Below are 21,337 nucleotides of genomic sequence, written 5' to 3' on the forward strand. Positions count from 1 at the left end.
TTTCTTTTTTTTAATATTTTTTTTTCATCCTGTTCATTTTCTAGGAGCAGCTGTCTCAGGTCCTTGATGCCATGTTTGAGAGGAAGGTGAAACCTCAGGAACATGTGATTGACCAAGGGGATGATGGAGACAACTTCTATGTCATCGAGCGGTAAGCAGCTGTGCCTTTGAAATGTAGAGTGTGTTTCTTTTCAGTTTCTTTGACCTGGCAGGGAATGCTACTGCAGGACAGTTTCTGAAGGAAACTTCCTTTTTTGCAGTTATTGCCTCTTCCTTTGATCTTTCTATTTTCCCCTTTAGGCCTCCATTGACTTCTGGATCATGTGGCCAGGGCAGCTGGTTTTGACAGAGGCAGACATTTCAAACCTGCTGAGTTTTAAGACGTTCTGTGTGACTGCATAAAAACTCAACTACCACTTTGTCTGAGGGAAGGGCTGCAGCATGAGCTTGCCTGTGATTTGTCCAGTTTAGGTTTTGTGCCCGTCAGCATGGGCATAGCTTAAAAACAGCTGTATTACATGTTGTATCTAGACCAAGATCTGTTTTCTCTGAAGAAAGGAGAGGGAAAAGCAGCAGTAGAAACCATATGGCAAGGAAAGGGTTAGGAGAATATTTTGGGGCAGGAGAGTACAGGAAATAAAACTCCGTGGTAGTGGCTACCATGGAACAACTTGGACTTTGTCCAGTTAGCTTTGATCACTGACTTTAGAGAGACTTGTTACTTTGCTTCTGTTGGTTGTGTGACTTGTATTTGTGGAGTTTAAGGTGCCGTTTTGCAATTCACATGATAATTTTGTATATCATGTATATGTGCAGCAGGCATATAATAGATATGCACATTTTGAGTATCTTTTAGCCTTTTGGAAGAAATTCTGGTTAATGTTACTTTTAATCGCTGAATTTGTAGAAGAGTTAAGAACACAGATTTATTTCCTCCTGTAAAGCCTGTGGTATTAAACAGATTAGTGATGAATTATAAATGTTGGAACACAATCTTAGGAAAATATTTTTTGTGATGTACTGATATCTTCCTTATCATTGAAATAATGGCACCATTAATATTGTATTAAATGCTTTCAGAGCAGTTCTTCAAGACAACGTGTTGCCTTTTGAATTGTTGTTTCTGCTGTGTTTATGGAATTTGCCTAAGAATTTCTAAGTTAAAAATCATTCATTTTAAGTGATCATTGTTCATTTTAAGGACATTTCCCTCTCTGATTAGTGGAATTAGAGAACATAATTATATTCTGACCCTATACCTGTTCCCCAGCCCTCTATGATACCAACCCATTTTAAACCGGTGCTCCATTTCTACACTTGTTTATCTGCCTCAGCCCAGTCCTGTGTCTTTGGCTGGACATGGCAGGTTCCTTCTCTTGCCGTGCTCACTGGGGAGACCAGGCTGTTGCGGATAAGAGTGAGGTGCAGATCAGAGCCCACGGGAGCCAGAGCCACCAGCTCTGCAAAGATGAGATGTACGCAGAGCAGTGATTCCTAATTTCTACTGCCATTGCTGTTAATCTTTCTTTGTGTTGCGTGTTAATGATGTTCTGGGAGATAATACTGTTCCTTCTGACAAAGATCTAAACTTCTGGGGAAAACTATATGTAATCGGGTGTGTGTTCAGCTGCTTTAAGCCAGGAAGGCGTTTCTTACCTGCTTTTCTTCAGGGTGTGACATGTTTTGTAAAGTCTCTTAGGCCAGTGACTAGTACCTGAATGATCTCTGGTGCCATAGCTGAGAATTAATAAAGCCTAGTCAAGGCGTATTTTAAAATTATCTTTTTGAAGCCTCAAGCATAAGACAGTCCTGAGGATGTTGCAGACACTTGTTTAACTTTTAAAAGGGCCACGTTTCATTGCACAGCCTGTTTCTTCATGTGCAGTTGCTGTCGTGCATTTTGATCTACATTTGCATCTTTAGCTTTGACTCGCTGGACTTCTACCTGCATCTTCAGTAAAGCATGTTCCATCTCACCCAGCAGTAAGAGCACTATTTGTATAACAACAAAATGCAATTTTTATGATCTGTACTGAAATGTTGTCTAACAAAAAGCATATATTCCATTATTTTCCAGGGGACTGTATGATATTATTGTAGCAAAAGACAACCAGTCGCGCTGTGTGGGCCGCTATGACAATCACGGCAGTTTTGGGGAGCTGGCGTTGATGTACAACACTCCTAGAGCTGCCACCATTGTTGCTGTGACAGAAGGAGCCCTTTGGGGACTGGTAAGGAAAGGAAATTGCTCTCACCTGCGTATTATTTTAAACACTAACTTTCTGTGTCCAGTGCTTCTCTTGGTATGACTCATTGTGCTAAATAGCTATTTTATCATGATCTGTTCTCTCACCTTCTGGCATAAGAGATCCATTGTGCAAATTTTTTTGGCCACCTTTCTAGAACAACTTGTCTGTGAAAACTGTATCACTAGTTTTATCTGTCCCTTTATTATTTTGCATTTGCTGTAATCGTGGCTTTTGTTGGGGAGAAAAAACCCCACCTGGTTTTGTTTTCATTCTGCAGAGGACAATGGAGGCACTAATGCACGTATTTTGTGGAAGGGAGAAACAGTATCTAAATGACATTCTTTATTTTCAATTCACCTTCCTACCATTTTGTCTGCTTTAAGGAGAATGGGAAGGTGTTCAATTTCTTCTTGAGGATGTCAGTAATTTGAAGAGCTAGGAAAACTGCCCAGAGCTTTGCTTACCTTCAAAACAAACTGTCACGATGTTTCTGGTCCCTTTGTGTTACCCTGGAAGAGGTTCTCAGGTCAGTGTGACCTATGAGATACCAAGCTAAATGGCAGCGTTGCTTTTTCTTTAGCCCGGCCGTGTTGAATGTGAAGCCGCAGACATTAGTTTCCTTTTTTAGTTCTTTTCTCTGCACTATTTGGATAGGGTTATTTTCCCAGTGCTCTCTCACTCATCTGCGAGGGCTCACGTAATAAGTGGATTGTGCGGTCGACGCCTTTGAAGCCAGAAGTGTTGTCTGCTCCCTGTGCGCGGGCTCCTCGGCAACTATCGCTGGGGGTTCACCACGTGTTGTGACCTTGATTACGGGACTGATAAGCTGTGTGCACCGTGTGCTTGTGCAGCCTCAGCGCTTGCTGAGAGATCTGACTTCCCTTTGTGAGCTGAAAGAAAAGATTTGGGTAAAATCAACCAGGGAGCAATGTCAGAATCTGATTTCTTGAACAAGACAGAAAAAAGCAGCTGCCTACAAACTGAGCTCATCCATAGAAGGAAGAAAATGAGATGATGATTCTTTGCTCCCGTTTGCCTTTGAAATAACTGCAAAAGCTGGGTTAATTTTTTTCCCTGTGATTACATTCACTTAATTAACAAGGTGTAGTTGAAGGGGGACCTTGCCACTCATCTGTCCTGTGGATATTTTATTAACTAAGGCTGCATTTTTCTGCCTAAAGCTTCAGTTATTTCTTCGAGTTATTCTGTCATTGCCATGTTTTATAGCACTATTTTGTGCCTGATGTGATTTAAACATATTTTTATTAGTCTGCAGAAGTAATTCCTAAAGCTTATGGGCTATCTGCCGTTTAGGAATTGTGAATTACTACTGCTGCACTGCAGACTTAGGCCCACAAAAGCAGTAATCCCACATGGGTCTCTTCTGGAGCAGCCTTTGCTATTGAACACGTCTGGGGAAAATCTCACTATCATACACAATTCCGTCACTGCTCTGCCTTTTCTGTTCAAATACTGCTGCTTCTCCTTCCTCACTGATACTCCCAAACAAATGACTTATGATTTTTTTTCGCTTTTGCGATTCTTCTGACAGTTTCTGCACCTCTCTGCTTCTCCAAATATGTACATTTGAAGAGACTTCTACCACTGAAGAATTTCTTTAAAAAATAAAAATAAAGCAGTCTCTCATTCTTTATCATCTCCTGTTCTCCTTTGGATAACAGTAAAACCATTCTTCCCTTCATCTTTCACCTCTTTCCAAGTTTTATATTCCACTACCGTCACCTGTATCAGTCATTGGTTCAACTTACAAGTATGTGCAGCCTGCATCCCATAAAACTCTTAAAAAATACCTTTTCAAAATGTTGCCGTTAAGGTAGCAGTTGATGTTTTCAGAAAATGCAATCCAGAGGAATGGCTCTCAGGATTTTGGATGTTTCTGCTATTTTTTTATAGATAAAAGTGTGTGGGGTTTTTTTGGTGGTTATGGTTTGGTTTTGGGTGGTGGTGGTTGTTTTGTTTTTACCATTTTCCTAACCAAACTTTCCTCTGATGTTTGTTTTTGGTTTTTTACACTTACAGCTTCATGTTGTGTAAGGTAAACTCTGCAGCTCTCACTCTGTTCATAAATCAGCGCTGACTCTCACAGGGACCACAGGCATTAGGATAATGCAAACACAAACTCAAATCCTGGTGGGCAAGCGCCCGTCTGCTTAGCCTGGACCTGCCCTTTAGTTTCAGCTCTTGTGGCCATTCTCAGTGGTGTTTGCAGTAGCTGAGCCTGACCTTTTCCCCATGGAAATAAAAGGTGTTTTGTTCAGAGCCCCGGCAGTAACCTCTGGAAGATGTCTGCCGGCGCAGGTACCGGCACCGGAGCCGCGGTTACCGAAGCTCCCTTTGCGTTCCCTCGGGCAGGCAGTGCCGCCCAGCGGCTGCGGAGCCCGCACGGCACCGACTGCTGCCTGGAAACGTGCCAGAGCAGGAGGGACGGCAGGGGGTGGGTGGGAATCTTGCTCAATATTTGCGCTTCAGAACCAAACCAAACTCTTTTCCCATCAGGAAGGTGCGTATGGTACACACGGACAGCTGGCGGTTAGGAAGCAGTCGTTGCAAAAAGCTGCCTCGGATTCTGGGAGGCGGAGGAGTGAATCGAGCCTGTTGCTGTTTGATATTCTGTTCCTGATCTATTTGAGACCAGTATAAATCTCCAACTTACTTTTGAAATCTGTGACTCAAGTACAGGAGAATCCAATTCAGACTTAATCCTGCAGTTGCCTTAACAAAAAAGTGATGGAAATGGCAGTTTCCTGTGGCTTCTGCAAGAAGAGCAGAACTCCTTCATTGCATGTGGAAGCGTGAAAGATAAAGTAACAAACAGCCAAACAAAACCCCAGAACTCAACCCTGCAAACCAGTACAAGATAGAATAAAAATGGAATTCTGAAATGCTTATCTGAGGAGGACCAGCTCTTACAGCTCCCTGTTTTTCCATTTGTTACTGCAGCAAGTACTCTCACAAGAGCTGTTACGATCACCATTGTGATGGATATGGCATCATTTTAACAGTTTGCATCTCAAATCCGATGTTTGTTGCAAATCCTGGTCCGGGTTTGTCAGTTCTTTGAACAGGGAGTATTTTAGTCAAGAGGAATAACATGTTTCTCTGTGCTGTTTCTTGCAGGATCGGGTGACATTCAGAAGAATTATATTGAAAAACAACGCAAAGAAGAGGAAGACATATGAATTATTTATTGAGTCTGTGCCCCTTCTCAAATCCTTGGAGGTAAAGCCTCTCAGACATTTGCATCAAATTCTTGCATTAGCATTACCTCCACAGTGTTTGTGCTGTATGAGAAATCTGTGTCATTTTTGCTTAGATCTAAATTTTAAGAGCTGCTTTGGTATTGCGCTTGCCGTACAAATTAATTTGCATTGTCGAAGTTGTACACTGTTCTTTCCGTATCTTTTGCTCACACCAACTTGCTGATTTTTATCTCAAGTCTGCGTAAAGATTTTTTAAAAAATCACAAAACACCACAAAACAAAAACCGTCTGTAAATATGTCAGAGAGGCCAGTTATTAAAGTGAAAATTGGAACTTAGGGCTGTGGTTCCCGTGGAGGGTGTGATATTGAAGTAATGATACAATCACTGGGATATTTGGCCTTTATCAGCCATGAAAGATGTTAAATTTGAGACAGATGTGGCAGTAGTAGGTCTTGCTTTAACCTTTACTGATATTCAGGAGGTAAACTAAGAATAGGCACTGCTCTACCTGCAAACAAAATGTGCAGGCAGATGTCGTGTTGATGTGTGTGGCTTTAGGAACAATGTATAAATTAGAAATTCTGAGCTGTTCTTCAGAGGGCTTTTGGAGCCATACCAAAGTGCTTTGAAATCAGTAAGTGTCTGTCTTCGCCTTACAGCATAACTGATCTTTTTTTTATTATCTCATCATAAGAATATTTTTCAGGATTAATCTTTATGATTTGAGAAGAGCTTTTAATCCCTTGGAGAGGAGATTACAAAATTGCAAAATATAATTAGGTGTGAATAGCACCCTCTAATATATACTCTTTTGCACCTCTGTTGGTAGCTGTGTAAATTGCACAACACCTTTTCCCTCGGTGCCTGACTTAAACTAGTTTCATCAATGTGACTTTTTTGAGCGCAGAAGTGACTCATAAGTATGTAAAGATACAGAAAAATAACTCATTAGCACTGAATGGCTTTTTGCATGACACACTGCAGCTGAATCATGTGTGGATCAGAATTAAGTTTCTCAAATGTGGGCTAGATTGAGGTGCATTTGTGGAAGGAATGGATTACAACTGAATCATCTGTTGAGATATTAATTTTAACTGTAGGATTTTCTTCCTTAGTGTGTTTTTTACACTGCTCTGAACCGATAGAACTGTTTTGTGCTGTTCTAGATAAGCAGTGGGAAACACTGAAGATAGATTTAACTGTTCTTTCTCCCTCCCTGTTCTTGTAGACTCAGGTGTGTTCCATTGCATGTCAGATGAACCACTTGCCCTTGCTGGGCATCCTGTTGTAGTGCCTGCTAACAACTCAGAGCCAGGAGCCTTTCCATATCCCCTTCTCATGCTAGGAATGAGTTTTGGGAAACAAAAAACACCCCACAAATTCAAGTAGACAGTGATTAAAATACTTTGAAAACATGTTGCTGGTGTTTCTCATTGAAGTTTGTTCTTTAGAAGTTTAGTGGTGGGATTGTTTTGTTTGTTTGTTTCTTTGCTTTAAACCAGCCAAATCAGTTATTTGTTAACTGTGAGGGTAAGAAAAGCACATGGATGGGACACTAGACAGTCTTCTTTCCCTATGGATTACGGTAGTCTCGAAAGCTGTGGTGCAGTATGATGGTGTTGTTGTAGGGGCTCTGTTTTTCAGGACCCAGATACTGTGTGTTTGTGTGTCTAACGACTTGCATTTCAGGGCTGCAAAGTTTACAAGAGGTGCACTGCACTAGATGATTATGTCTAATTTCCCTCTTTGATCCAGGCATCAGAGCGAATGAAGATAGTGGATGTTATAGGGGAGAAGGTGTATCATGATGGGGAACGTATCATTTCTCAGGTACTTTAAGTCTAAATTTCTCATTCTCCTTTCTCTGCCTCTTTTTTTCCTGTTTGGAATTGACTTATAGAATCCTATTACTTGGACCAACTTGGCATTGCATATTCTTTTAATACTTGGAGAACAGCCAGTATGTCTTTTGCTCCAAATTTATTGTTACTTTAGCTTCTGGGTTTTTCTTCTCTCATCTCTTTGTTTTTTATAAATGGTCTTCGCAAGGTTTCAAGAGGAGTATGCCTTAAGAAGCTGAAATTAAATGTCTCTCTGTGCAATTTTCCGTGACAGCCCCCAGCTAGACTTTTCATTGGCACCTACAACCAGATGAAACAAGGAGTCACAAGCGTGTAGTAAAGGCAGCTCTAATTCCTAGGTCTGACTAAACCACAAAACCAAACAACAGGAGCATGACTGGGATGAAACTAAATGAAGTCGTTTGGAATATTACACTAGTTGGACCTAATTTAGTTAACTATTCTAAGAAGTTATCAGGGTTATTAAACCTACTGTTTTTCCTGATGCTCTTAAAAAGATTGCTTCAGTGGTGGAGTAGTCTGGCTTCAATCCACAGCCTTTGCTTACTGGTATATATTTTCTCCTTGGCTTACCTGAAATTGCAGGCTTTAGATTTCAATCGTTGTCATGTTTTATAAGCAGAATATGACTCCTTGATAATGTCTCAAATAATTAATTACATCAAATGTCAGGTAAGTCTGAATGCAGGAAAACTTAGTGGGCTATAACCAAATACTGCCAAATTATTTCTCTCCAAAAATACACTCAGTTTTTTAAGTTGAAAATCTTGTTGCTTCAGACCCTGAGAAAACTGAACGGTCAGCAAAATCAAAGCTTATAAATCAGTCTCAAAACTGGGAACCTACGTAACCGATGATCCAATTACGCAGTTGGTTTTAATCTTTTCTAAGAACTAAATTAAAGACAAGGGATATAATTACCTTTAAAAGGAGGATTAATAATCTGGATAGGTCTTGGGTGATGGTAATACACTGCTAAAGATGATGAAACGTTATGCTTGGAAAAGATGTGATAGCTCTTACATTACAGCAGTTGCATCAATACCATGAACCCCTTTTCTGCTGTGGATAATTTTACATTTCAGTTAGATTTCTGGAATTTGCCTCTTCAGTTAAGAGCAGTATGCTTTGAAGCACTTAAATTGTTAGTGCCTGTCAGTGTCACAGGGATGTCTCCTACTCAGTTTGTTTTCATTCTTTTAAAAAACTAAGTACTCTGTCAGAAGTGTGCGGAGTGTATTAGTTTATGTTGTGAGAGATGGCAACAGTGAATGAAAAGCTTTGTGCTGGGTGGTTTATGATGGTCCCGGGAAGTTTACCTAATGGCCTAATTTATTCTGTAGCTCTGTGTTAAATCTTGCATCACCTTCTTGCAACCCATGCTTTGTACCCAAGTTGTAACTGTAACTTAAGTTGGTATAGAAAGGGAAAAGTTCTCTCTTTCACAGCTAAAACTTTCAAAATATGAAGTCCTGCTGAAGCTCGCCGGAGCAGATGTAAACTGGGGTCTGTTGAAGGTCTGCAGCCTGATGCGATTTGGAGAGATGTGACAAAGGTTTTAGGAACTCTCACAGAATCACAGGCCGGTTGAGGTTTGCAGAGACCTCTGGAGGTTGTCATACCATTTACACGTACTTTTACTGCAAACTAAAAAATCTTTTGTTTTACCTTTTTGTCTTTACAGGGCGATAAAGCAGATTGTTTTTACATTGTAGAATCCGGGGAAGTAAAAATCTTGATTAAAAGCAAGGTGAGTTCGAATTGGGTGATTATGCTATAGGTCAATCCCTGATTTGATTGATGAATACAAGTCATGTAAAAAAGCCTACCCTGATTTATTTTAAGATGTTATTTTGTGATATTTATCATTGTTACTCATGTAATGCTGGCTGTAAATCCCCCATACCTGTTCTGAAGTGGCCAGAAGTCATTTTACTAAACTTGCAAAGTCTTTTGCTTGTATTTGCTCCTCTGCAAACTGACTTGGTATACTGTCCCTGGCCTTAAAGGTTGAGATGAAAATTTTCTCCGATGACTATAGAAAAATGCAACTTAAAAACCCCAGGTGTATTTTCTCTAGGGACATACTAGAGATTGGCATTTGAACAGATTTGTACACTGTGAGCAGCCTTAAGGAACAACATTTTGTGCATGAGAAAAGCTGTGTTACGCTAATGTAATAGCAGTTCCCAGAGCTGTAACAGTAAATACCTGCCAATCTCAAAACTTGAGGGCCAGCATACACTTTTCTAATCAAACTTCCAATTGAACGTGCTGTTCAGGTGTTCTACAGTACAGAGCATGACTTGGAACTTAGTTTAAAAGCTGTTGCACATCTGTAAGATGCCCAGGATTAATTGCAGTGTTGTACAAAGACAGAAATGTATGCAAGTAATTGTACTGTTTGACAGACTAAGACGAGTAGAGAAGCTAACCAAGAAGTGGAGATCGCCCGGTGTCACAGAGGGCAGTATTTTGGAGAGCTCGCACTTGTTACCAACAAACCCAGAGCAGCCTCTGCTTATGCCGTTGGGGAGGTCAAATGTTTAGGTAAGCAGATGATGTGTGTTTCTGGCTCCCCTTTTCTGATCTTTGCTGCTTTTGTGCACCATGCCTGAGTGAGCAGCTGTTCCAAACATAGCAGCCTTTTGGTAACTGGTGGTCAGGCAGGAGAAGCTCACAGCATGGCCTGGAGCACATCTCTGTCTTGGAGTTTGAGAAGCACAGCTGCTTCCAGCAGATTCTGTTTTTCTGCTTGTATGGCCTGTGCTCTTTGAAGGGGTAGGTAGCGTCAGCTTCTTGTCTACAGCTTGTTTGTCACACGGAAATTCCAGATGATCCTTTACTGCCAGTGTGGTCTGTATTTGCCTTCTGTATTTGTCCTTGAGGGCAGGTGTTGTTTTGCCAATTGAGGGTGTCAAGAGGAAGGACACAGACACCAACAAGAGTATACTTACTTTACTATTCAAGGCATTGCAATAAAAAGATGATGCATTTAGTTAAAACAACAAGCTTACTGCACTCTAGTTTGGAGCAGCAAGACAATAAGCAAGGTAATGCACGTAATCATTACAAACAATCTTGTTTTCACTTCTGTTCCTTTGCAGTCATGGATGTGCAAGCGTTTGAGAGGTTGCTTGGACCGTGCATGGACATCATGAAGAGGAACATAACACATTATGAGGAGCAGCTGGTGGCAATGTTTGGTTCTAGCATGGACCTGTTGGATCCAGGGAATTAGGCACAGGGTACTTCAATGCCTTCTTAGTTCGACACAGAAAAACCTATCGGCAACACAACCCACAAGGAAAATGGGCACTATGGAACAGTTCCTGCTGCTGTCTTCTTGGGCATTTTAGAAACCATGAACAAGTCTCAGCACAGATGGATTGCTCACTCCCTGCCTCCACTTTGCTGCTGATACTTCATTATTAGACCTAGATTAAAGATTATTCTAACCCTATGTTCACTTACTTCATTGAGAATGGCATCTGTCCAACAGTTCAAGTGCCTGATGTGAAACCCAAAGTGTGCAAGATACAGAAGCCTCCTTCCTCTGCTGTTACTCTTGGGATACATTATCAGATTCTGTAGTGGGAGGTTGCTTGTTCCACAAAGGCAACCTGTGGAATATGAGCCTTTTACGGGCTTATTACCTTCATCTGATGCTTTCCTTTCACATTGTCAAATTTGCTTTTAATTGTAGCATCTGGGTTTGAAGTTCAGATATCAATGGAGCCAATTAGTAAGGTGGCACTGAAGTTTTCTTCCACCTGCTGGAAGCAGCAGGTGCTATCGCTCTTTAAACCAAGTAAACTGAGCTGGGGACATGGGAGAGTCTGTTTAGCAGCAAAATGCAGAAAAATGGAGCATTAACGATATTTTAAGTGTTTTCTGAGTAGCAAAGAAAATTGCTTTACTATATGCTGCCCAAAAAAGTGCAGTGGTTCAGATTAAATGGCTTGAATGCGTCATAATTGTCATCTCCCCAAATTTGCTCCTTTTTCCTGACACTGAGTACGTTTTATTGTGGTGAGATCACAATATATGACCTTCTCTTGCTCACAGAGATCCTTTCTACTGCTAGATTTCCCAGGGCACTGTTGTTGACTGGGTCTGTTTTAAAGCTTTGAAAAAAGGTGAATGTTTTGTAATCGAAGACTACTTCTGTACTTGTTTACAGGAGCTCCCCCCAGTTACATTACACAGTATTCTAACTTCATTAGACACTTGGATGCTTCCAAATGCCACGTTGATTTGCTCAACTTTTCAAAAGTTGGCAACATTTGACTTTGTAAAGCAAATGTCTTTGCTAACTACGCAGTTGGTGTGTTTGAGGAGTCTTTTTGGTTTAGGTGATAACTAAGCTACAGATGTTTATCTAAAATACCTGTTAAATTTGCAGCATTTATTAGGTAGATTCTATTTCTATAGCTTTAATGACCTTAACTGGCATACTGCTGAGATTTTATCAGAGTATTATCTCATTAAGAATGAGACCATATAAGAAGGACATTTTTATGGTGTACAAGCAGAATAATTATATTAAGACATTGAATTTGTAGGTAATAAATCTAGTGACCCTTTGAATTTGCATTTTTGTGCAGCTCATGCAAAACTTACTGGTGTTTTACGGGGTTATAAAATTTTAATTGTGGGTGCTAGTATAACAGAACCTGCTCTTTTTATTCATGGCCACGTGAGCAAGAGTAGAAGGATGCTAATGTTGAATTCCTGCTTCTAGTTATCACAGTGGATGTTTAAGGCATGAGATGCTTAACTACAACTCCTGAGTTGATTTCTGGACAATTTTTTTCCCCTAAATGGATGAGCTCCTCCCAGTTCCTGCAATATGAGTAAGATGGAAACTTTGTAAGTTTGAGTGGCTGTTGTCCAGTTACTGTAATTGGAGTAATATTTTTATATAATGCAAATGATTTGTAACAGACACCACTGGACTAGGTGTTTCCATATTATTAAAGTCCTGGTTGTGATATCTAGCGGCTGTTCTAATTGCATGTATTTAGAACAGTGAATTTCCCTTGCTTTACTGGGCTGGTTTTTTGTTGTAATTTACAGCCGGTACTTCATTCATGCTTCCAAGATTTAACACCAAAGACAAAGCTGTTGTTTGATTACAGAATTAAAAAACAGATAAAACAAACCTAAGCAAAAACAAATTAACAAAAAGAACCAAATCAAACAAAAAACCCCAAGCCAAAACCACAACAAAATAAACAAACAAAAGCCCCACACTCATCAGGTCCTTGCATTGATAACACATAAAGATTTAAGATACTTTGGGCTCCAAGAAAAGAGTCTTTTTGAAGCCAGCTCATGACTGTCCTGCAAACCAGACATAAGCTGGTCTCCAGAACAGGCTGAGTTTCTGTGCTGTCTAAGCCATCAAGTGAACTAAAGAGAAACTGGCTGTGAATACCCATCAGCTGGCCCTTGTTGCTCCAGGCCGAACATCCTCTCCTTCATCTGGAGGAGCCTGGCAGGTTGGTTCTGGTTCTTACAGCCCGTGGTCCTCTGCAGGACAGGACTGTTTACCTCAGCATATGCAAACATTGGCAATGGTTCTGAAGCTTAACCAAAAAAAACCAGGCGAGGCTGACGTTAGATTCTTAAGGTAATTCTGCCTGGAAGGGAGGATTTGATGGCTTCCAGAACTCGAAAGGATGAGAAAGTAAAATCAAAAGATCAAGTTCCCATGTGAGCAAGAACAAGCTTTTCAAGTTTTTCCTTCTAGACACCCTGAAGCAAGGACAGAGTGGGCAAAGCTGTCCTGCAGCCAGGAGCTGTGCAGCGTCACCGTGGTGCAAGGAGGCACCTGACCTTGAGCTGGAAGAGGATGAACCCGTATGAAGGGTTCTCCTTTTCACAGCTGTAATTTGCAATGTGCCTGATGAGTTTGGTCTGGTTTAACCAACCTCTTCTGCAGAATTTTGGAGCATGAAGATAGTGAGAGAAACTTGTAGTAAGGTACTCAGCATTTCCAGGTATCAGAGCACCAGCAATGATTAACGTTGGAAAGCGTGTGAATGGTGACAGCAAGACCTGGGAGTGAAGTGAGGTGCCTGTAAAGATCTGCTGGTGTGACCGTATCTCAGCTCATCCCTGCTCACTGTGACTGTTCATCGCAGTTGTTGTGCAGAACAAACCCGGGTTTTTTGTTGTTATTACTCAGTGTTCAGTAAATCCACCATGGAGTCTCTGAAATTGGCAGCAGAGAGAGATCTAGTTTTTAATAAAAGAACTCAGCAGCAAAGTGGGCAAAGAGGACAGTGTCTTCGAGACTTAGAGGAAAAAAGTCTCTTGTTTGCGATGCCCTGCTTGTGATTGTTGTGAAGTCAGTGAGAGGAGTTTTCAGTGGTCAAATATCCTGGCATATGGTATTTCTGTTTAATGTCACAGCACAGGTTTCACAATGTAAAAGAACAAAAAAGGGCAAAAGTGCCCTCTTTTTAGAAACAAAAGTGCAGAACTTAAAGCTCTAAAACAAAACTTTAAAAGCAAAGTGCAATTTTGCACAGAGGGCAAAAAATGAAACCCCTTTGAATGTCACTTCCTTTCTTTTCTGTTGGCTGAAAGCTGACTCTTGTTCTTGACGTGTATTTGTAAACTAGTCTTGCCAAAATACAAACATTTTGGTTATTTTCACTCCAGCTAATTGTTGTTGTTATGGTTATTGCTGATTATTTTCACTTTTTTTTTTTCCAAACCATACATTTTATTTCAATAGGCCTTCCTTGTGGATTTCCTCCTGACGGTCTGCAGCACTACACTGCTATTTCAAGATGCAAGAGCAAGTCACTAACCTCACAGGAGAACACTCAACTCCGCTTTGCTGGCTGGAGCTAATAACGTGCTACTAATTTTCCTCTGCTCTGTGGGGCAGGAGGGGAATTAAATTCTGCATAAAGTTGCTACCTCAAGGCTCCAAGTGCTTTTAAAAGTCTTTCACTTGGGAGAATTTCATAAGATAGTTCTTAAGATTGGTCTGTTCTGAATTAAATGTGTTTGGTTTTTTTTTTAATTGGTTCATTGAGGGACCCTTATTTTAATTCATTGTATATTTACTACTTGATTCTCAAAGGATGAACAGCTGCGAAGTTTGGTTCTTGCACTATAGTGTTGAACATGAAAGAAAAATACTTGCCATATAAACATACGGTTTTAACGAGTTAAACCATTCTGGGGTTCAGCTTCACTTTTGGTTAATAAAAACCTGACATGTTGTGTCCAGCCTTCCTGTACGATCCTGTGTGTGCTCTTTATTGACTTGTGCAGCTGACACAACCCCCAGCACTTACATCAGGAGTGGACTTTACAACAGGTAGCCAGACTTACTCAGAGTGCCTGGGTCACTGTTGCTTGTGTTAGCAGAGCCTCATGGAAAAACAGCCCTCACCCTGTCGCAATGATCGACACATGATCTGATCACCAAGTTTTACTGCTTGGTGATAAAACTTTACTAAGATCTTAAAAATAATACCCATTTATGTAGATATTATTGCTCCCAATAAAACTGGCCACTCTGAGGTGTCTGACAAATTACCTTAGAACAGATTTGTTGTTTGTGGTTGTCGGTTCCCAGGAGAAACACGATACTCCTGAAGGTCTCTTGCTGTCCTACACTCACAGCTACTGAATTTTATGTGGCAAGCTGCCTTTTTTAACCTAACTAACACTTTTAAAAGAAAATTACTTTAGTACATGTGAAACTGCCTGTTCAGATACTCAGTATTTGCTTTTGCAGAAGTTTTGTTTCTAAATACTTAGTATTTTATGTACAGTTTTTAAATTAGTCTGGGAGAGTCGTTCAGATGGGTTGTGGTGCTAATCGTGAGGAAGCCTCTGCCAGATTAGTGTACATCAGCGCTGGGTACTTGAGCTGAAGGAGGAAGATCTTGACACCTGAAAGGGCCAGGGGGCAGCAGCATGATAAACAAATATCTAGGAAATGTTAAATTTTACAGAAGGATAAGGAAAAACTGGAATAAAGATCTGTCCGGAAGACACTAGAACAGACCACTTGCGGGAGCGCAGAACCTTCCAGTGCTATATATATTCCGTTTTTCCTCTGGGAACGGTTAAACTACCTCTACCAAATGCTTACAATAACTGTCTGAGGTAGGGGTGAATTAGATAACTTCCTGGGGAGGCTTTTCTGAGCTGTGCTGCTGTTTTCTTATGAGTACCTGTTTAAAATCACCAAGGGCTTTAGCTGACACAAATACGCTGTCTGTGGGTTTTGTGCCACATCAGCAGCAGAGAGATCAGTGCCCAGCTGTCCTGGGGCTCAGGTCCAAAGCTCATGAAGCACCTGGGATGAAGGAGGCCGGGCTGTCCGCGGGTCAGAGAGAAAACCCCAAATCCAAACAGAAAATGGCTCGAACTCTGCAAAGTTCTTATGCTGAGGATGATGTTTCATCACTCTGGCAGAGCAAAGCTACTTCCATCCTTTCCACTGTTTATCTCCAAAGGATGTGTTTGGCATGAATCTGCAGCTCGGCTCCAAGGGTTCACGCTGGTACTAATGTTTTCTTCCCTCAACTTGGTGTTGAGCAGTGAGATGCAAAGATGTGCTGTCAGCCTCCTTGTGTGGACTTTTCGAAGCTGTTTCAGTCGTGCAATGCTGCTAAATAGGAGAGTAACATGGTGCCCTGTGTTGTGGTGTCAGGAACTGCATCAGGACCAACGTAACTTGTTTAAACAACGGGGAAGCGAAGGCTCATCTCTGCTGCTCGGTCCAGCAAGCGGGTTTCGTGTGGAACGTTCCGCCGTTGTGAAGCGAAAAGCCAGCGTGTAGCACTTGGAACCTGCACCTGTTCCCAGAGATGAGTTTCAGCCCCAGGGGCTGCTCGTTGTGTTCCTCAAGGTGAAGCGGTGGAGCTGAGGTTCCAGCCAGGGCTGGTTTAGGGTGTTTGGGCACAGGGAGGCGGCAGCAGCGGCACGTCAAGCACCGACCCGGCCGCAGCGGTCGCTCCCCCGGGCGGTGTCAGCGGGAACCGGCCGTTTTCCCTGCCCAGACGCTCACCGCTTCCCGCCGGACAGCGGGAACCGAGCGCAAGCAAGAGGCCGCTGCTCCAGGCCGTCCCCGGCGGGCTCTAGCGGGTCCTTCCCCGGCAGCGGCTCGGGCCGGGGATGCGGTGACGAGCTGGGAGCGGACGCCGCGCGCCCGTGGCCATGGCGACGCGGGGCGGGGCGCGAGGAGCTGAGCCCGCGCGGCCGCCGTCGAAGGGCGGGCGGTTGCGCGCCACCATTGGCTGGGCGGGGACGCGCGCGGGGGCGCGTGGGCTGGCGGGCGCATGGCGCGAGCGGAGGCGGCGGCCGCCACGTTCGAGCGGCGCGTGCTGCGGGGGGCGGCGGAGCACCAGTACCTGCGCGTGCGGCTGTGAGCGCGGGCCCCGGGGTGTGCGCGGGACCGGGTGGGATCCCCCGCCCCGCCGGCCCCCGCCAGCCCGCCCTGTGCTCTGTTTCCCCGCAGGGAGCTGCCGGACGGCGGGGCCCGGCCGAGCGTCGCGCAGCTGAAGCAGCTGGTGGTGTCGGCGCTGCGGGAGCTGCACGGAGAGGTGCGCTGGGGCCGGGCCGGGCTCCTTTCCTCTGCTGGCGACTTCAGCCCGAGCCCGGCAAAGCCTTCCGGGGGCGGCCGGTGTGCCGGGGGGGTTCCCGCCGGTTCTGCCGCCTGTAGTCCGCCCGTCGGGCGGGGGAGCAGCGGCTGCGGGGCGCGCGGGGGCACGGGACGTGTCTGGGCTTCGCCTCGCCCGTAACCTGCTCCCTGCTCTCCAGCCCACGCTGGGACTCGCTCCGAACGCAGCCGGGTTGTAGTTTTGTCTGAGCGTCTGTAACCAAGTGACTCCAGCACAGCAGGTTTTAGTTTGGGGGGGGGGGGGTCGATGCTTTTGCCGTCGTGAGGCTTTAAAAGGAGAACGGGGGGAAGAGAACAGCTTCTGGGATGGGAAGTCCCCAGTGCTGTTGTTGCTGGGTGACTTGAAGCAGTCACAGCACCGCTGGGTCCCTGTTTCTGCAGCTGTGATGCGGAATTAAAAGTGGCTTAACTCTGAAGAGCTCTGAGAGGAAGGGAGCTGTATGAAATCTAGTGCTGGTGTAGCTCAACACTCATTTGAGCATAACGATAATGCCTTTAGTGTCATGTACTGGCAATGAATTCATTTGCTCACAAACCACTCTAAGAGCAGAGCATGATACTTATTAAAGAATGTATTTTTTCACAGGTTGGAGCAGCTTTGCCTGTTGATATCTTGACATATGATGAAAAAACTCTGTCTGCCATATTAAGAGTTATTAGCAGGTAAGGTACAGTAAGTACACACTTCAAATACTGCCATTAAAATATGTTTCATAAGAAACCAGAACTCTTAAGCTAAGAATAGTCTTAAAGAGTTAAACCTAACTTGCAGATGTCTGCATAGAGTATGCAGAACATAAAAATTCAACAAGATATGGTAACCTACATGCATCAGTATGTTATTCCTGCTTTATGACAATGGTCTGGCAGGACATTTGAAATATGTTGCTTTAAATCTCTTCCTATAGTGAAGCTGAGAGTGTTTACCAGATTCAAATGGTGAAGACAACTGCAGGTGATGTAGGGGCAGAAGGAGCTTAGAGGCACAGAAAGCACGATAATAGGTCTGGTAAAGTGAATCTGAAAAGGTTACAGTTTGCATCTCTGTATGTCAAGGACAAGAGACTGCAGTCATGCAACTCCAGGGCATGGTTTTGCTACTAGAATTCACTGGTGAAGTTACCTGATGTTAAACTTGGTTAAGGTTGCATTAATCCTTATGTAATGTTATTTTCTTTAAGATATTTGTGCTGCAGAGAGACTGGGGAAAGCAAATTTTATTAATATATTTAATTTTCTTTTTCCTCAGTGGCCTTGTGAAGCTGTGGAGCGCTCTAACATTGCTGGGCTCCTACCAGAACAGGAGGTGTGCGTTTCGCGTGCTGCAGGTAAAGTCCCGCGGGGGCTGGATGGCTGTCCCATGTCAGCTCTCACCGCGGGGCTGTCTGGCTCGCTGAGCACGCTGCCTCTTCACGTAAAAACAGTCCGAGTGCAAAAACCTCTTGGTTTGGGAGTGAAATGCTTTTCCGTGCAGATGTGTAGGCCCCTGTTCAAGCAATTCTCACAATGAATCTTGTAAAATGTGACAGTAGTGGCTGTCTCATTACTTTATAATTTAATTCCAATAAGAATTCCTGATCTCAGTACATCTATAAGAAAATAATTATTGGAAAGTTTTGTTCTTGGCCTACACCTTGGTCCAATCTTTTATTTCCCCTACTCTATTTCTTCCCTTTCTCATAGTTACTGTCAGCTGACCTCATTTAAAAATTCATGCATAAAACTGCACTTCCAGAGGTCATTTTTTCTTCCTCAGGACACTACTTAATAAATGAGTTCCAAGAATTGTCTCCGAAACAATGACTAAACAAAAATCTGCTGGGGCGTAGCTCTAAGTTTTTAATCTTTTCTGTATAAGGGAAACTTAAGCATTTTCAATGTTGAGTGCATTTGAGGGTTTTTTTAGTTTTATTTTTAAATGCTTTAGTTTGTTTCTCGCTTTGTTTTTGTTTCTCCCCCAAACTAGACATCTCCATTTCTTCTTGCGTTAGCTGGGAACAGCAGAGAACTCGTCTTGGACTGAACGCGGTTGTTGGTTTGGCTGTACAAAGCAGAACTTGCTTGAGATGTTGCAGCCCTTCAGGTATGGAGTTTCTGGAGGGGGTTTCCAACAAAGAGCCCTGACAAAGCTGACAGATATCCACTCACTGCTTGGACGTCCCGTACTTCAGAGTTTACACGTAAAGGTTGGAGACAAAGCTGAACTTACCAAAGCTTTTACACAGAGTGATGTCGTTACTTTTTCTGATTTAACAGGTGACACAAACCCTTTGCATTTAAATGAAGATTTTGCAAAGAAATCTAGGTTTGGGAGAACTATTGTGCATGGAGTTTTAATCAATGGACTTATTTCTGCAGTTCTGGGAACTAAAATGCCCGGTCAAGGTTGTGTGTTTCTTTCTCAGGAGATCCGATTTCCAGCTCCTTTGTATACTGGAGAAGAAGTTGTAGCTGCAGCAGAGGTTAAACGACTGAAGGGTTCAATTGCACACATTTCAGTGTTGTGTAAAGTCAAAGAAAGTGGAAAGACTGTAATGGAAGGGATGGTGAAAGTCATGGTGTCAGACAGCGGGAGCTGTTGATCCTGTGCTGCTTTGCTATAAAGACCAGAAATGTGCACTTGGTTTTGACTGTTTTTATGGGACATTGCTTAACCCAGTGAAGTTGCATCAGAAAAACCCTTCAAAATGTTTCAAAGGCAGTGTGCAAACTCAATCAGCGTAGCAACTGTGTTAAGAAACTTCAGTCTTTTCATTTTTCCCCGTGTACTGCCAAGATGAAACCAATGGAACTGGCACTTACTATGATGAAAACAGCACTTTTAGAAAAGCCTTTGCTCCAGTGAGAAGTGTGCAGTGCTGGGGCTTAGATTGAGGCTGTTACTCTTCACAAAATCACAGTCCACACTAGCTAAGTTCAGCTCTAGCTGCTGTCGGTGCAGCGTGCTCTTCTGCAGTGCTATAGCTAGTAAAGCCTTCCTTAGCTCTGCACATCAGGTGTAGTCGGCCTTCACATAAACAATATCGCCTTGCCTGGTTTAGCTGGAGATGTGGCTCTCACAAGACTTCCAAATTCTTTACATACCTTAAAAAACCTGATTATAAGCAAACAAAAGAGTCACTGCTTGTACTTATTGCCTCCTTGTGCCCCTATGGGCAATACAAGCCGGGGCAGTGTTGTTGAGCGGTAACTACATGGCTTCTCTCTGCTTACTCATCCGTGTGGATGCATATTCCCCTTTCTTCACTGAAAGTACCTTGGTTGCTGGTATAGAAGGCTTTTGGTCAATTAATCAGTAAATCAACTGAGTTAAATTGTTTTAGTACCAACATAAGGTGGCTCATAATTTTCTGGCAAAAAATCTGTTATCCTCCCATCTTCTCTGCAGCAGAAATGCATTCGTGACTTCCCTTGGCTGCAGATGAACTTAGAAGTTGTTTGCTATGAAACAAGAATTTGTCCTCAAACTGATGAAAGCTCCTGGAACAGCGGTTACATTGTCTGAAGGGCGAGGTCTTGTTCTTCAATGCAGCTTTGCTGTAACACCAAACCCAGGTGTTAACAGTGAACTGGATCAGAGGGAGGGGTCACGTTTAAGCGTGGGGTTTGGTGTGTTCACAGCGTGGAACCAGGACTTGGCCAGAGCTTTCCTTTGGTCTGTAGCATTTCCTTCACTTCCCGTTTCCTTCTGCATTGCATCGCTGCCTGAGCATGGTGGCTTTTGCTGTATGAAACACTGGTTTTCCAAGCAAGAACGGTTCTTCCCTCGTTCCTTGTTCACCTGCCTCTCCAGATGGGAAGCTGTCATGTAAGTGCCGGTTAACAAAAGAAATCAAACCTCTTATCTGGCCTCCTGGGTTGCTGTAGGAGAAGTTTGGCAAGATAGCTGCTGTTCCAGCTGGTTAACCACAGCGCATGGCCCGTTTTCCCATCCATGTGGAGCTGCAGGACAGGGACGAGGCCGTTTGTGGTAACAGAAGCGTAAAACAAACTCCAGCTCTGCAGTCTCAGTTGCAGCATCTTAAGCAAAATTAATCCCTGACGCAGCGTAAAAAGACACAAGGAAATGCCAACAAGTGTTCAACAGGCAGGAGCTTCTCGAGTGCTAGGTATTGAAATAAAGGGTTTTCTACACTGCTACAATGAAAGCGAGGTTGTGGAACTCTAAATCTGTGTTTTGCCACAAACCCTAAACAAACAAAATCAGAACAACAAAAACGAAAATCTACACATTGAGGAGAAGATATTGAATGCCATTTGATATTTTTTTAAATGATCATTTAACTAAAAAAACCCCAAAAAACCTACACAATGAGAAGATTTTGGATGCCATTTGATTTTTTTA

At 43.0% G+C, this 21,337-nt stretch overlaps 3 protein-coding genes across 3 annotated transcripts in view; all 3 read left to right on the forward strand.

Moving 5' to 3' along the window:
- The window catches only part of PRKAR2A (protein kinase cAMP-dependent type II regulatory subunit alpha), a 53,682-nt gene extending 39,086 nt beyond the window's left edge, over nt 1–14,596 (forward strand). The window contains exons 5-11 of the mRNA XM_065845411.2: nt 45–151; nt 2,078–2,231; nt 5,388–5,489; nt 7,228–7,302; nt 9,019–9,084; nt 9,746–9,884; nt 10,442–14,596. Of these exons, the coding sequence (XP_065701483.1) occupies nt 45–151; nt 2,078–2,231; nt 5,388–5,489; nt 7,228–7,302; nt 9,019–9,084; nt 9,746–9,884; nt 10,442–10,575 (777 nt within the window). The 3' untranslated portion in view covers nt 10,576–14,596. The remainder of the gene's footprint in view (nt 1–44; nt 152–2,077; nt 2,232–5,387; nt 5,490–7,227; nt 7,303–9,018; nt 9,085–9,745; nt 9,885–10,441) is intronic.
- A 2,025-nt stretch (nt 14,597–16,621) lies between these two features.
- RPP14 (ribonuclease P/MRP subunit p14) lies at nt 16,622–19,096 on the forward strand. Its single transcript, XM_065846008.1, has 5 exons — nt 16,622–16,737; nt 16,831–16,915; nt 17,579–17,655; nt 18,242–18,320; nt 18,959–19,096. The coding sequence occupies exons 1-5, from the start codon at nt 16,652–16,654 to the stop codon at nt 19,013–19,015; spliced, it is 384 nt and encodes a 127-aa protein (XP_065702080.1). The 5' UTR covers nt 16,622–16,651; the 3' UTR covers nt 19,016–19,096.
- On the forward strand, nt 19,059–19,611 carry HTD2 (hydroxyacyl-thioester dehydratase type 2). Its single transcript, XM_065846007.2, has one exon. The coding sequence runs from the start codon at nt 19,059–19,061 to the stop codon at nt 19,572–19,574; it is 516 nt and encodes a 171-aa protein (XP_065702079.1). The 3' UTR covers nt 19,575–19,611.
- The last annotated feature ends 1,726 nt before the right edge of the window (nt 19,612–21,337 follow it).

This window comes from Patagioenas fasciata, chromosome 10, assembly GCF_037038585.1.
Source record: "Patagioenas fasciata isolate bPatFas1 chromosome 10, bPatFas1.hap1, whole genome shotgun sequence".
NCBI classification, from domain to species: Eukaryota; Metazoa; Chordata; class Aves; order Columbiformes; family Columbidae; genus Patagioenas; species Patagioenas fasciata.